The sequence below is a fragment of the Ascaphus truei genome, chromosome 2, assembly GCF_040206685.1.
Source record: "Ascaphus truei isolate aAscTru1 chromosome 2, aAscTru1.hap1, whole genome shotgun sequence".
NCBI classification, from domain to species: Eukaryota; Metazoa; Chordata; class Amphibia; order Anura; family Ascaphidae; genus Ascaphus; species Ascaphus truei.
The window spans coordinates 49,107,814-49,123,685 of record NC_134484.1 but is presented as its reverse complement, the minus strand read 5'-3'; the positions used below and the strand labels follow the sequence as shown (position 1 = coordinate 49,123,685).

Here is a 15,872-nt window from a genome sequence, read left to right as displayed (position 1 = left end):
ATTACACATTCAGACAATCCATTTTGCTTCCTAGACGGCTCACAGTCAAGCATTTCTTCATGGTAGATTTGTATTGACAAGGTTGCCATAGAGCGAGGTAAAAGTGGGTTTGATTATTTAGTAGCAAGGTGCAAAATAAGGCAAAGCTACTCCACTTCCAACAAAAACTATTTACTGGCAAACTTAGATTCCACCTCCCAGGCTCTTCTTTTGCACATTATAGAATTTCATTTGACAACCATAAGCACTGGATAATAAACGTAAACCAGGTCACCAAACTTTGGAGCAAATCCATTTTTGCTTCCTGTATCAGTGCATGTAATAATGTCATTCTATTCTCGTCTCCATACTACCAGTGTATGTGCACAATAATCTAAATACTGTACTACCATTGTCAGCAGGTGATGTGTTTGCACATTCTGCCATTGAATTTTGTTTAAATTATCATGTGCTTCTTTCCTCAAATAGCTTCTTTTTTTAGGTCACTCAATTTATTGGACGTAAACGGTTGCTACGGACATGAACAGATTAAAAATAAATTTAAAAAACATGCTTTTTAAGTTATCTAACTGGCCACCAATTCAAAAACAACAGGACTTACTTGCAACTCAGTGAAGTATAACATTTATTTGCATGTTTTAAGTCATTTAGTTTAAGACAATTTTTAACTCTTTCAAATATCTTTTTCTGGGTTACTTCAAAAGAAAATGCTGCTGGGCCACCCTGGGCAACAGCAAAACATCACAATGACCAGGTGTAAAGGATTTCTCACCAGTAATAATAGTGCACAGCTTGGGAAGGAAAACATGTACTACTACAGTACAGCACTGTGCTATTGAAATGTTGTATTAACCACCAATAATAATTTTGTGGTCCCTCAGTAAGGGATTCTAACAGGACAAAAGGTGATCTTTGCGGTGTTCCAGTGAGAATACACTCGTTTGTCTAGTTACCAAAACATTATGACAAATTAAAATCGATTAAAGTACCAACAGAACAATGTAATCCAGTTATAAATACATTGGCTATGCAGCAAATCAAACTCTAATTTGACAAAATGGATAAAAAGACCAAAGATTGAGAGGAATAACATAGGGATAAGAAATGTATATAAATATATGTACATGCATATTTCTTATTTATTATATTTTATTTAGCAAGCACCAACATATTGCACAGGGCACTACAATGGGGGTGAGAAAGATATCAAATAGTGATATCAATTTCATAAAATAGGATGACCAAATAGTGACAAACCAGAGAAAACCGATACAAATGGTACGAGGGCGCTGCTTGTTCGAGCTTAGAATCGGAGACTGCAGTGCAGTTTGCAGTTATAGCTGCTCCCTGCGGCATAAACTATATTAAATAAAAATGGTGTTGATGACACGTGTTTTTGTTTTGGTCTCATTAGGATCCAAGTCAACAGTAAAATTACCATATTGGCCCAAATCTAGTACGGCCTCGCACATAATACGACCCTAACGTTTTGAAGGTCTTCTAAGTGAAAAATAAAAGGTGTTAGGCTACGCATAATACAAGTACAGTTTTTACAAGGACATTTTTAGGAAATAAACAGCACTATATTCAGGCCAATACGGTATATAACATTTAGCTTGTGGAATATACTTTATTGTATGCATTTTCTGCCAGCATTCCCTATGTTATTCCTCTCAATCTTTGGTCTTTTTATCCATTTTGTCAAATTAGAGTTTGATTTGCTGCATAGCCAATGTATTTATAACTGGATTACATTGTTCTGTTGGTACTTTAATCGATTTTAATTTGTCATAATGTTTTGGTAACTAGACAAACGAGTGTATTCTCACTGGAACACCGCAAAGATCACCTTTTGTCCTGTTAGAATCCCTTACTGAGGGACCACAAAATTATTATTGGTGGTTAATACAATACAATTTATTGGACGTAAACGGTTGCTACGGACATGAACAGATTAAAAATAAATTTAAAAAACATGCTTTTTAAGTTATCTAACTGGCCACCGATTCAAAAACAACAGGACTTACTTGCAACTCAGTGAAGTATAACATTTATTTGCATGTTTTAAGTCATTTAGTTTAAGACAATTTTTAACTCTTTCAAATATCTTTTTCTGGGTTACTTCAAAAGAAAATGCTGCTGGGCCACCCTGGGCAACAGCAAAACATCACAATGACCAGGTGTAAAGGATTTCTCACCAGTAATAATAGTGCACAGCTTGGGAAGGAAAACATGTACTACTACAGTACAGCACTGTGCTAAAATCAATCCTCATATTGAGAAACTGCTAACTGAAACGCAAGTTCAGAGATCACATTGAGACATTTTAAATTCAAGTTTATTCTCAAAAAAAAATATTTACTATGCTAATGTTTGTATTATCCTTAGTTTTGGCGTTTAGTTTAGGTTTAGCCATTGTGGGGTGCTGGAGGGCAGCGGCCCGCAAAATATTTGTGCCAAATAATTAGCACACCTGAAAGAGAGAAAAAAAAAAAAAGAAGAAAGTTGGTCACCCCTGCTTATTCTATTCTATATCTATATTTTTGAAACCATTGTATGTCCCTGTGTCTAGGGGCAATCACATTGGACCTTTGGCCCGTCACTCCGCCTCAAGCCAATGAGATGGCTCCCTTGGCCCCCCCGCCCCCGCACACCTCATTGGCCGGTGTGGTCTAACAGTATATACACACACGTCTCACCCCTCCGGATTGCTCGCCCCCCCACGGCTCTCATTGGCCGGTGCGCTCTAACCCAGGGGTCCCCAACCCCTGGCCACACTACTGCTGCTGCCTGAGGTGAGGAATTGCTACTGCTGAAGGGGGGTGGGGGGGTATTTGACCCCCCCCAGCTCAGTTTTTGACCCCCCCGTCCCCCTTTTTGACCCCCCCCCCGTCCGCCTCCCCCCCCGACACACACAGTGACACACACACAGGGAGACACACACAGGGAGACACACACAGGGAGACACACACAGGGAGACACACACAGGGAGACAGACACAGGGAGACAGACACAGGGAGACAGACACAGGGAGACAGACACAGGGAGACAGACACAGGGAGACAGACACAGGGAGACAGACACAGGGAGACAGACACAGGGAGACAGACACAGGGAGACAGACACAGGGAGACAGACACAGGGAGACAGACACAGGGAGACAGACACAGGGAGACAGACACAGGGAGACAGACACAGGGAGACAGACACAGGGAGACAGGGACAGACACAGGGACACACACAGGGACAGACACAGGGACACACACAGGGACAGAAACAATGACACACACACAGTGACACCCCCCTTGCCTCCTGCCTCCCCCTGCCTTCCCCACCCCGCCCCTGCCTTTCACCCCCCTCCCGCCCCTGCCTTTCACCCCCCTCCCGCCCCTGCCTTTCACCCCCCTCCCGCCTTTGCCTTTCACCCCCCTCCCGCAACCTCCCGCCTCTGCCTTTCACCCCCCCGCCGCACTCCCGCCTCTGCCTTTCACCCACTCGCCGCCCACTCGCCCACCGCCCTCCCGCCACCCGCCGCCTCACACCTCTGCGCCCCACAGCCGCCGCCCTCACTCAACAGACACCTGCCGCCTCTCACCCACCCGCCACACTCGACACACACCCGCCGCCTCCTGCCCCTACGCACCGACATCACTGACTAGCCATCGCACCAACTCACCACCCACCCGGCGCCTCCCGCCTCACACCCACCCGCCACACTCACACCCCTACGCACCGACATCACTGACCAGACACCCGCTCACACCCTAGCGGGACTCCCATCCACAGCCAGCACTCCACTACCCACCTGCCACCCGTACTGAACACCCACCCGATGCCTCACACCCACTCACACCCTAGCGGGACACACACCTCACATTTTTACATCACTTATGTCACCAAAATATACTTTGTACTGTGGTGTGTTTACAATAAACCATTTTTAAACAACAATATCGTATTACATTTTCTTCCATGTTTCTTTTCAACTATTTATAAATAATAATACCAATTACGGATTTACATCACGGGCAACGCCGGGTATATCAGCTAGTTAACACAATTTCTAAATGGCATGACTAAAATGTTTAAGACAATTACCGAGTCTCAATTCATATTGTTTATAATCATCTTCTGCCTTTTATTTAATTTTCAGTCACAAAAGGATCACAGGGACAGTGCTCCTTTTAAACACTTTTATAACGTTAACCCTCCCCACCCCCCCCCAAAAAAAAAAAAAAAACATGTTTGCAGCATTCAATAAAGTTTTTGTGTTTATCTGGCTTTTTCAAAGGACGATAAACAGATTAAAAACAAAGTATAGTCCAAAAACCATATTAGGGCCAATTGTTTTAACCTGTAGATGGATTACACATTTAAGGAGGCTTCACATAATTCTTTACGTGTTGAGGTAAACATTCATATTTTCAAATACTTCAGCTTTCTCCTCACAAAATTACACATTTGTAACGAGAACGGGCATAAAAAATACATTCACTTTTATTTTTTCCATTCCTTTCCCCAAAAACGTTTTGTACCGTTTTAATCCAACGTACTCTCTCGAGCAGGGCCCTCATTACCTTCTGTATCTGTTTGCGCTGGTCTGTCCTTATTCGTTATGTCATTCTGTTTACGTAATATACCTCTGTAACCCTCTGTACCTCGCTGTTGAATATTTTGGTGCTTCACAAATAAACAATAATACTACTAATACTGCTGCTTAAAAAGGGCATCCACTTGGGTTGCAAGTGAGATTTTAGAAGAATTAAATGTTTCTTTTTTTATGCATTGGTTTTTAATTAACCCCATCAGTGCCGAACCGTGTTGTATCACCCGGCACTTCGGCTCCAAAGAGCTTTCACGTGATGCGTAAGTGGCGACCCCATATTTCATACTTCAGTTCTCTGAAAGCTGCAACTTCCCTGGTTCCTGAGTGCCATGGCACCTTTGGAACAGTACGCTCATGTGACAGCAGTGGCCATTTTCCGGGAAACAGAAGAGGAAGAGATGGCTTCCGTTTTCTTACTGAGTAGATAGAGTCCTGTGTTCCAATAGAGTGGGGGACACAATCTAAGCAGGAAAAAAAAAACAGGCCCTCTGAGGATAATGTAGTCTCTATGTCACGGGGCCCCCACCGTGCCGGACGGGCCCCTTGATGTAGTGACCAAGTCCTGGGGCCGTCAAAGGTTAAAGTGCAAGGTTAACCCTTTGAGTGTCAGAGGGATCATGGTGCCCAAGGGCTAACGGCCCCTCCTGCACAATGCGGTCTCGTGACTGTGGCAGCTATTTGGCAGGAAACAGGAGGAATCCTCTGTTTTCTTGCTGGTTAGATCCCATCTTTCACTTCATGGGAAGGGTTGTTATAGCCTTTTAGATTTTTAGGTATTTCATTGTGCCTGACTGGTCATATTAAATATATTATGTTCTGTTAGCGAAAGGGGGGTGCAGCTCAAAAAGGTTGTGCTCCCCTGCTCTATGTCGTGGTAATAAGTTCATTGCACTTGGAATTCAGATACATCTCTAAAAGTTGGAAATGCACATTTCTAGTAAAAAAAAAATTATTTTCTTTTTTTCAACATATATTTTTTTATTTTTCAGGAAACAGGATAACATAAAAAGGGGGAGGGAAATGAAGGGGGGGTACAGAAAATAAAAGGGTTGTGGGGTAGGAGGGGGCAGGGCAGTAGGGTAGCATCCATCACTGGCTTCACGCAGGAAGCAAACATTCCATAACACTTGTTGCATCCTTTGCTAGGTCTAGGCCTACCTAGCCATTAGTAGTTGTTTCTAGTTTCCTTTCTATTTTATGGTTCCTATTGGGTTCTTCCATATATAGGTGTTCCCAGGGGTCCCATGTTGTCAAGAAGGTGCTGTATCTGTCGTGTATTAGACTTGTAAGTCTCTCCATTGTCATTATATAATTTATCTTGTGCATTACCTCAGTGATCGGGGGGGGGGGGGAGGGGGTCGTTCTGTTTCCAGTGTTTTGCGATTAGAGTTTTGGCTGCGGAGAGGATCTGTGTTCTCAAGAAGTCTAATTTTCTCTCGAGCCCCTCGTTCGGTTTTAGCAAAAGCACTGTTTCTATATCCCATGATAGCTCCACCCGTTACCCCTTCTATTAGACGTCTAATTCTTCCCCAGAATAGAATTGTTTTGGGGCAGGACCACCATATATGTTTAAATGTACCTATATGACCGCAATTGCGCCAGCACATAAGGGAGGTTAGCGGAAAAAAGGAATGGAGGCGAGCTGGTGTGTAGTACCACCTGTGTAGGACTTTCAGGTGTGTTTCTCTAATCAGTGGGCAGCGGGAGGCTTTAGCTATCCCTTCGTGGATTTCTGCCCAGTCCTCTTCCTCTAGTGGGTTTCCTATATTGTGTTCTCAGTCTAGGATATTTTTGCTTGTTTGGCCTTCATATTGTTTCCATAGTGTCTGATAGAGTTGGGCAATCGTCCCTTTATTATATTGACCTCTTTGGAACAGGCTCTCAAAGTTGGTGAGAGGTCTGTTCCAAGTGTCACTTGGTTGAATTGAGGAGATATAGTGGGCCAATTGTATGTATTGGAATATTTGTGTGGTTGGGATATTGTATTCCTCTCTTATTCCCATGAATGACTTAACTCTTCCACCTTTCTGCATGTCTCCTAACTTTGAAAGCCCTTTCTTATCCCATTGCTTATTTCTAGTAATTTAAAAAAAAGGTATATATAAAAAAAAAAGGACCTAGTAATTGTACCCAAGTTATCTACGTTATGACTAGGGAAGTAATGCACTTTATAATGACTTTCTGTAGCAGATGGCATTAAACCAAAGATGTTGTATATTAAAGTGATGAGGAAAGCATCACTATTTACAACCGTACTAAAAACACACAAGAAAACTGACCCCCCTCTCCTTCCCCCCCGATACAGCGTTACACACAGTCAATATCACCAGCCATAAATATGTGCTCAGGCATCTTTATTACCGAAATAGGAACTCTAGCTGTTATTGCTCAGTTGTGCTGGACCAACGCTATTAATTTTACTAGTCAGGGTAGAATCTTTTTCTGGAAGAAGAAAGCTTTGTGCATGCTAAATAACATCACAAGTAGGCGCTTCAGAGGGAAAAGAGCTCTACCAAAAGGACAAGGCAACATTATTTTTTTCTTTTTAGTGGCAGCAACCAGAGAGTAGTTATACAATTATTATGTTATTAAATAAAGGAGCAAACTGCTGACCACAGAGCGCTTGAAGAAAAGCAATAAAGTATCAGGTTATTGCCATCTAATGCCCACTGAACAGCAGTAACGGCACTACTATTGGTAACTTGATAGGAATGTAAAATGTTGTCCACCTCAGCCTTCTGTAAAATTACCCTACACTCATCAGCAATGGGTAAAGAGCAGGGCAGAGAATGGGACAATCTGAAGCCTAATAAGCAAATTTCATTTTGTAAGTATTTGAAGGTACTAAAAGATTTTTTGTTTAGTCACCAAGTAATTTACCATATTAGTTAAAGAAAGCACATCAATTTCTCATGAACAGTCACAAGCAAACAACAGGTCCATTGCTACTACAATATAAACTGGATTCTTTGCAATGCCATCTAAAGTCAATGTGAAATATACACTAATGGAGTTTTTCAAGACCCGCATCATTTAAAGGTGTGAATGTATCATTTCTTCGTCCAATTGAAATTCTTACGTACGGTGTACGTCAATAAAAGTGCCACCCCAGGTGCCCTTATGATATGCACTGTATGTCATTACCCCTCGCTCGATCTGCGCTCCGGAGTACTGCACTGAAGGGGCAGGTTCCCACCCCCCACCACATCACAGACAAGCCTGACAGGCAGAACCGAAACAGCACCACGTGGTCGTTCTACAGAGATGTGGAAGTGCCGTAGGGTCCGTGGGAAGTGACACGACCCTTCGGCACTACAAAAGTGTTAAAGCAAAAGCATTTCATTCAAAATCCTTTGTATATATTTTTTTTTTTAATAAATTAGTTGTGTAGTATTAAGATAAAACTTACTGCCTTTTTGTTTGAAACATTTTCACTCTTTATGCCCGGTTAATGATTTTTCATGTTTTCGGCTTTCTTAGGTTGCTATAGCAACCACCTAGGAAGCCACACCTCTTACATTTTGGCAGTTGGAATCTATATTACGTGCCGTGGCTAGGAGGATCTTCGCCGATCGATCACAGGACAACAGATCGATAGGCAGCTTAGAGAATTGCATTGCCATAAAAAAAGGTATAAAATGGCTGGATCTATTAAAACAAGAAAACGGGCAAGAGGAAATGCCCCTTCAACCATGAGAGAATGCATCCTGCCCAGAACCAATACCGTAATAAGAAGTTTCTCAAATACCCTACAAACAATTGGTCTAGAACGTTTGGCCGCCGGCGTTACGGACGAGCTCCCGCATCCACCCGCCAAGTCAGATCTGCCTCGCCTGACTTCCCGCTCCGTCAACTGCCTATCCGTACCGTACACTCAGGCAACTGCATATTTAAATGGCCTGTGCGGGAGCATTAAAGATGGCGCGTCGGAGCGGCCTGTCTAGGCAGTGTAGCGGTCCCGCACAGGACACTTACACATGGTTGTCGCAGCGGGTGGTCTGGACATGCAGTTGTCAGAGCAAGCAGGTGGACGAGGCAGACCTGACATCGCAGCAAAATGTACAGCAGCAAACTGCTCTGCGGCCAGTGTCCCGGCAGCGGCGTTTTGGTCGCGGCCAAACGACCCATACCGAAAATCAACAGTGCCAAAGAGAACGAACGCTCGAAGAGGACTGATGACAATACGTGTGTGAGGTTATCAGACGTTACAAATACCTTCTAAATTAAACACTTCCAATGTTCCATTCAAGTGTAAGGTGTTTCCCTGAGGAAGACCAGCCGTGTGAAAGAAATAGTTGGCATGTAAAAATGCCAGTAATAAATGTGCTTGCGGTAATATTGTCTGGGGTGCTGCTACCTTCTATTTTTTCTGTGCAGTTTAGTTATGGAGATGGGAATTTTCCTGGTAGTTCAAGCATTTATTTTCTAGCGATTATTTTGACAATTAGCTACAGTAGGGCCCCGCTTCTCAGCGATCCGCTGATACGGCTGTACCGAGAAGGGAATCACCATGTCTGCGCATGCGACGAACGGGGAAGTCAGAGGTCACGAATGCGCAGAACGTCGGTTGCCGAGGGTGCGCATGTGCAGAACGAAGGTTGCGCGTGCCGAACGGAGTATGTGCATGCGCAGAAGGGGGAAATTGCCAGGTTTCGCATACGCCGGAAATCGCCGGTTCGCTTTCCAGAAATGTTCGCATTGCGGCGGGCCCTTAGAACGGAACACACCGCATGCCTGGGGCCCTCCTGTATAGCATTGTTCCCCTTGAGTACTGTCTCTGTACCATTATACCAAATCCCATCTGCAGAGGACACTGCAGAAATATTTAGTAGGAATCCTTGTTTTATGTTCTAAGTAGTAGAGCATCATGCCTGCAAAAAGCAGTCATTTGGGATAACAGACTTTAATAAAAAGGACCAAAGTAAACTAATTGCAGTGGCATCCAATTGATTGGAGTACCATGTGATGTCAGCCATTTGTTTCTGGTGGCGACATGGCTATGATCGCTAAGGTAATGAAGGGGTTTATCCCTCCCGCAACCTTTCAAGTAGGACTAACCACCCACCCTGGGGCAACTACCCCCTTCAACCACCCTTCTATCCCCAATTAACCATGTAGTCTGCCTTAATCCCTCCAGTGTCTTAGCGGCTAGCCGTTAAGGTAATTAAGCTGCTTTTATTTTAACAATACAGAATTGTAGAAGGGGGTCTCCGGAGCTGAAACACATTTATTTCAGCCTCGGGGAGCCCCTGCTCCTGAGTTACAGGCACCGTTATGGGGTGCCAGTATCACCTGCTTTGTTTAAATCACCCGATCACATGGACTGTGAGGTGGGAGAATATAAACGTGGCTGGGATACTGGCACCCCATAACGGGGCATGTAACCGGAGTAAGAAGGGGGTTCCCAGGGCTGAAATCAATGCGGTTAAGTTTCGGAGACCCCCTGCTACAATATGTTATTAAAATAAAAGCCCCGCGATCCCGTTAGAGGCGTGCAAGGAGAGTGACTGCTTCAGTCTATTCTTACTGTGCATCTCTTACAGACAGGTACAGCCCGGTAGGATTCACCCAGCGCAAGTCCCACTCAAACACAGGGACCCCCGCTGTGTTAATCTGATGGGCCATTAAGCCTCCCTACCTGCATGGTATGGCTTGGGTTCAACTGCGATGAGCGCTAGACTGAAGGGACAGAACCAGAGACTCCATCTGTAAGTCTCCCAACATAACACTAAGGCCTGGGACCCGCTGGCGGCCACACGAGCGTTCCCCACCAGCAGGGGAATCCACCCGAGCCGGTCCCAGTCCCCCCTCACGACACAGCTCACTACACGCTGTGACGCGTCAGCCGTTAGGGGATTCAGAGAATTGTAATCCCAAGCGTCGATGCATCACGTGGTGTGGCTGTGAGCCAATGAGGAGGGGAGGCTTCGGGAGGAGGGGAGGCTTCGGGGAGCGGGGAGGAGAGTGTGGAGGGAAAGCAGCGTGAGTGCCTGTCTGTGTGTGTCTGTGTGTATGTGTGTGTCTGAGTGCGTGAGTGCCTGCCTGTGTGTGTGTGCATGAGTGCCTGTCTGTGTGTCTGTGCCTGAGTGTCAGCGTGTGAGTAGGGCAGCCCGCAGCACCTCCCTCCTGCAGCCCGGGAGCCCGAGCCCGTGGAGGGGTGGGGGGTTAGCGGGTCCCTCCGCTTAAACCACGCCCCCTCCGCTTAAACCACGCCCCTCCCTCCCACTGCAGCCCCGGCTCCCTACAGACCGCATTTCGCGGTCTGTGTCTGTCAGCGCCCCGCCTGTCTGCTGTGCAGGCGCGCTGACTGAGGGAGCGGGGCTTCCCGCTCCCTCAGTCAGCGCGCCCGCACTGCAGACAGGCGGGGCGCTGACAGACACAGAACGCAATATGCGGTCTGTAGGGAACAGGATCCGGAGCGGGAGCATGGCTTGAGCGGAGGGACCCGCTACTCCCCCCCCCCTCCCTCCATGGGCTCGGGCTGCAGGAGGGAGCTGCTGCTGGAAGGTAAGCAACAGCAAAAAACACACACACACACACACACACACTACCTTGCTTCCTGACAGCTCCCGCCCCTGATTGGCTCATCAGCACACCACGTGACGTGTCACCGCTTGGGATCACAATTTTCTTGCATCCCCTGACGCGTCACAGTGCGTAGTGAGACAGCAGCGAGGGGGGACTGTGACCGGCTCGGGAGGATTCCCCTGCTGGTGGGGAACGCTCACGCAGCCGCCCACGCCGCTGGGCGCAGCGGGTCCCAGCCCTTAGATTGTAAGATCTTTGGGGCAGGATCTCCTTTAGCCTTATGTTGTCACTTACCTGTTGTACTTCTTTCCATTGTAATGTACATTATTTACCTATTCATGTAATGTAAAGCGCTGCGTACATGGCTGGTGATATATAAATAAAATGATGCATAGAAGCATTTCTTAAACTTTGAATGTCTCCGTGGGACTTGCTCTGAAAGGTTTTTTATCTTATGATCAGACTACAAAATGTTATATGTACAGTTAAATTGTGGCGTCAAGCCTTTTCCTTCTATTTTGTTTTAAGTAACAATCCTGACATAATCAGCTGCAGATCAAGGGAAGAACTATCAGATGCTATTCTAATACAAGCTAATTTTGCTAGTGCGCATTCTTGTAATAGTATAACCATAGGGACAGGGCCTGCAGGTTTGTCAAACTCTGGTTTTGTAATGAAAATAAACACTCCACTTTAAAAAATGTTTAACAGTAAATTGTTTGCTTTGAGGATCAATATATTTGTTTGTGTGTGTTTGTATATATGTGTAATGTAGTGCCGACGAGTATTCTAAAACAAATCTGGGGCAATCACCAACAAGACACAGGTACATGCTGGGTACATGCTGCAACATTTCAGTGACATTTCTGCAGACAGACTAAGGGCCCATCGGATTAACAGCGGGGGTCCCCGGCAGTCCCATTCAAACTGAATGGGACTGAGAGGGACCCCTGCTGTGTTAATCCGATGGGCCATAAATCTCCGCAGAAATGTCACTGAAATGTTTGCACCATGTAACCAGCAGGTACCCAGCATGTACCCAGCATGTACCCAGCATGTACATGTGTCTTGTTGGTGATTGCCCCAGATTTTTCAAGGCAAGTTTTAGAATACTCGTCGGCGCACCTGTATGTAGGTACTGTTTTCCATGGGGGGAACACGGGTGAGTACACTGTTATGCATCTTGGGAACCAGGGCATCACTGGAGAGCTGAAGATAAGTGTTAAATATTTGGATGAATATATAATAAAGGCTATATTTGTATATTAAGGTAGAGGCTACTTACCCAGTGAGACAGGTAAATAAGGCCCTTGATCAGCCTTATTTAACTGGCAGCTGAATAAATAAAGGTCTTGGTAAGCCTTTTTTATCAGGCAGAATTTTACCTAAGACTTATTTGGTCTAATCTTTGCCCTAACATGCCAGAGGGGGCATGTTATAGAGCAGATTGCCTGGCAAATAGACATCCTCATAATAAAGCAGTGGTTTTCAACAGGGGCTCCCCAGGCATCCTTAAAAAGTACCCTGCCATTTTCAATCACTTGAGGGGGTTGGGGTTTCTTACAATGCATCTTAACTCAGACGTGCTATTAGGCTACAATTATAGTGACGCGACGTCATGCTACAGTTGCTGGAAAAATCAAATAGAGATGACTTCCAGCGATCGCGACCAAGCCGTCGTGTAGCGCTTACTATAAGCACATGCAACAGCGGCAATGCATTTGTTTTGATGTGACGTCGCATCGTGGTCACTATAAGCGCAGCCTTAGAGAGGGTTGACGTCTCTTAGGCCTCGGCCATGTTTAGCGCTTGCTTGCTGAAGCGTGCTGACGTGCGCTCCCGCTCAGCACTGAGCCCCTACTGCCGCAATTATAGCGGCTTTAGTAGGGGCTCACCTGTGCTTCCGCAAGCGCGTGGAAGCGCAGGTCTTAGGGGCATTTAAAATTCCCCCGCTTGCCGGCGCGACAGGCCGGTCACGTGAGCGGTTCGCCCAATGAGGGAGAACCAGCTCTGTGACGTCACTGGCCCGCCCCCGGCTCGCCCGCTGACAGCGCGTGCGGTAAGCAACCGCAAGGCCAGGGAAAGCACCCGCTTTCCCTGCGCCTCAGCGCGCCAGCAGGGAGCCTGGCCGAGGCCTTACAATGCATGTGATCTCAGACGCGCTATTAGAGAAGGTAGGTAGCTTCTTACAATGCATCCGAGCGCAGACACGCTGTTATACACTGTTGAGAATCCGCAGAAGTTCACAATTTTATTATAGGGTTCTTTAACCAAAAAAAAAAAAGTTTAAACCAGCGTAATAGGGCTGAGCACTGCTTGTGCTTTGTTTGGCTCCTCCTGTTACAATATATGTTGCCAAGTTCATTTACTTCATACCTATATCATTTTGGTCACCCAGCTGCACCCCATTCTCAAACATTACCCCCACACTCAAAACAGGACTTCTTGCTTTTAACCACAAAACACCTGGTCTTTTTACATTTCAACTTCACACCCATATGGATTCATATTTAACCATCATTGGCCCTACTCCCTCTCCTGTTTCTCTATCACTCTTCTTTTGCTGATTATGTAAATACAGTCATTTATATATTTCCAGTACAGTTCAATTTACCTTTTTAGTGTGTTCCTTTGTGTGTGTGTGTGTGTGTGTGTGTGTGTGTGTGTATGTGTGTATGTGTATGTATGTGTATCTGTATGTATGTGTGTATGTATGTGTGTATGTATGTGTGTGTGTATGTATGTGTGTATGTATGTATGTATACTTTTATATATCCACATGTCCAGGATCACAGACTGATACAGCAGGACAGGAGACATGTACCCATAACAGCTCCCAGTCTACCTCTCACGTACACTCGCACCAGCCCTTCCCGGCCCCCGCACTCACCAGCCCGTCTATCTGCACTTGCTTGACGGCGGTATCTGCGCTGGCGGTGGTTACGGTGGCAACAGTGCCGGCAGCGGCTTCTTTGCGAGACGCCATCACTGCTGCGAGAGGAGAGAGAGAACACGCGCGTCGGAAACAGGAAGCGAGCGAAAGAGAGCCGGGGGAGAAAACCCGCGCAATTTCCGGTTTAAAAAAGTTCGCATTACGTCACTGAATGTACAGACGCCATCTTGCATGTGGGCACCTGCCCATAAATTCATATGGGAAATGTTTACAAATGTTGGCGTTTTCTTAAATTCACACAAGGGGCAGCACATGAGCAAGTCAATGTACTTTCCTACCCTGAGCTCTACAGAATCCTCAGATTGGCGCACATAGGAAGTGCTGAAGATCAGCCAGTTACTGGGCTGTTGAAGAGCATATCATTTACAATACATAAGAATGTCAGTGTTTGTAAACCAGGCTCTCACCAAAGGGTGTCCCCTGTGAAAATAATTGACACGTTGTGATGTTTTGTGCTGCATGTAAAACACAGCGATAATATAGATATTTATTAGAAATGCTTTTCTTTCTTTTTTTTTTTTTGCTGTAGCCCCCTTTCCCTGTGACTATGGGGACTACGCGTGCTGGGTACCTGTTTAGCGTACAGGAGGCCTAATCCTCCGCTACTGGGAGCCTGGGGTGATCGCGTGCTCTCTGGTTATAGCGCCTCCACCTGGGAGGGATCCTACCGCAGCAGAATAACCCCTCGCAGGAACCAATACAGTCAGTAAATAAATACTTATTTACACACGCACGGGTATGACTAACTTATATTTACTGAACATATAACTAGGGTGACCAGGTGTCCCGGTTTAGCCAGGACAGTCCCGTTTTTTTTACCTCTGCCCCGGTTTTTTAGTCTCTGCCCCGGTTTTTTAGTCTCTGCCCCGGTTTTTTAGTCTCTGCCCCGGTTTTTTAGTCTCTGCCCGGCTGCCCTGCATGCTGTAAAATGTTCCGTTTTTTTGTGGTTCTTCCGCTTTTGACCATCAGAGCGGGGGGGGGGGGCAGCAGAGAGCAGACAATGCAGGGAGGAGAGCAGGGGCCGGGACTAAGCTGCGGAGCCCCAGCAGTGAGACCCGGAAGTGTCAGTGAGAACTTCCAGTGTCTGCTGCCAGGGTGCAAGATGGCTTCCCCCACCCATGCAGGTATGGTCCAGAATGGGGGACACAGACACACACTTACACAATGGGGGGGGGGAGGGGGGAGAGAGGCACAAGCACAGCATGAGGAGGAGAGGCAGAGAGAGAGACACAGGCACAGCATGGGGAGAGGCACAGCATGGAGAGAGACACAGAGAGAGGCACCGGCACAGCATGGAGAGACAGAGAGAGGCACAGGCACAGGATGGGGAGAGACAGTGTGGGGAGAGAGGCACAGCATGAGGAGAGGGGCACAGCATGGGAAGAGGGGCACAGAGTGGGGGGGGGAGAGAGAGACAAAGAATGGGGGGGGGAAAGAGACAGAAAATGGAGGAGAGACAGAGAAAGGGGGAGGGAGAGAGAGAGACAGAATGGAGGGGAGAGGGAGACAGAGAATGGGGAGAGAGAGACAAAGAATCAGGGACAGAGAGACACACAGAATGGGGTGGGGGAGAGAGAGACACAGAGAATGGAGGGGAGAGAGAGATGAGAATAGGGGGTGGGGGAGAGAGACAGAGAATGGGGGGTGAGAATGGGGGGGAGAGCATGGAGGGTAGAGAGAGAGAATGGGTGAGGAGACAGAGAATGGGGGAGGAGAGAATAGGGGGACAGAGAGCCGAGAATGGGGGGGAGAGAGAGACGAGAATAGGGGGTGGGGGAGAGAGAC

General features: G+C 46.5%; 1 protein-coding gene across 1 annotated transcript in view; it reads right to left on the bottom strand.

Annotated features, from left to right (window-relative positions):
* EIF3H (eukaryotic translation initiation factor 3 subunit H) overlaps positions 1 to 14,182 on the bottom strand; it is a 130,389-nt gene extending 116,207 nt beyond the window's left edge. Inside the window, exon 1 of the mRNA XM_075582403.1 lies at positions 14,025 to 14,182. Within this exon, the coding sequence (XP_075438518.1) occupies positions 14,025 to 14,120 (96 nt within the window). The 5' untranslated portion in view covers positions 14,121 to 14,182. The remainder of the gene's footprint in view (positions 1 to 14,024) is intronic.
* Between the last annotated feature and the right edge of the window lie 1,690 nt (positions 14,183 to 15,872).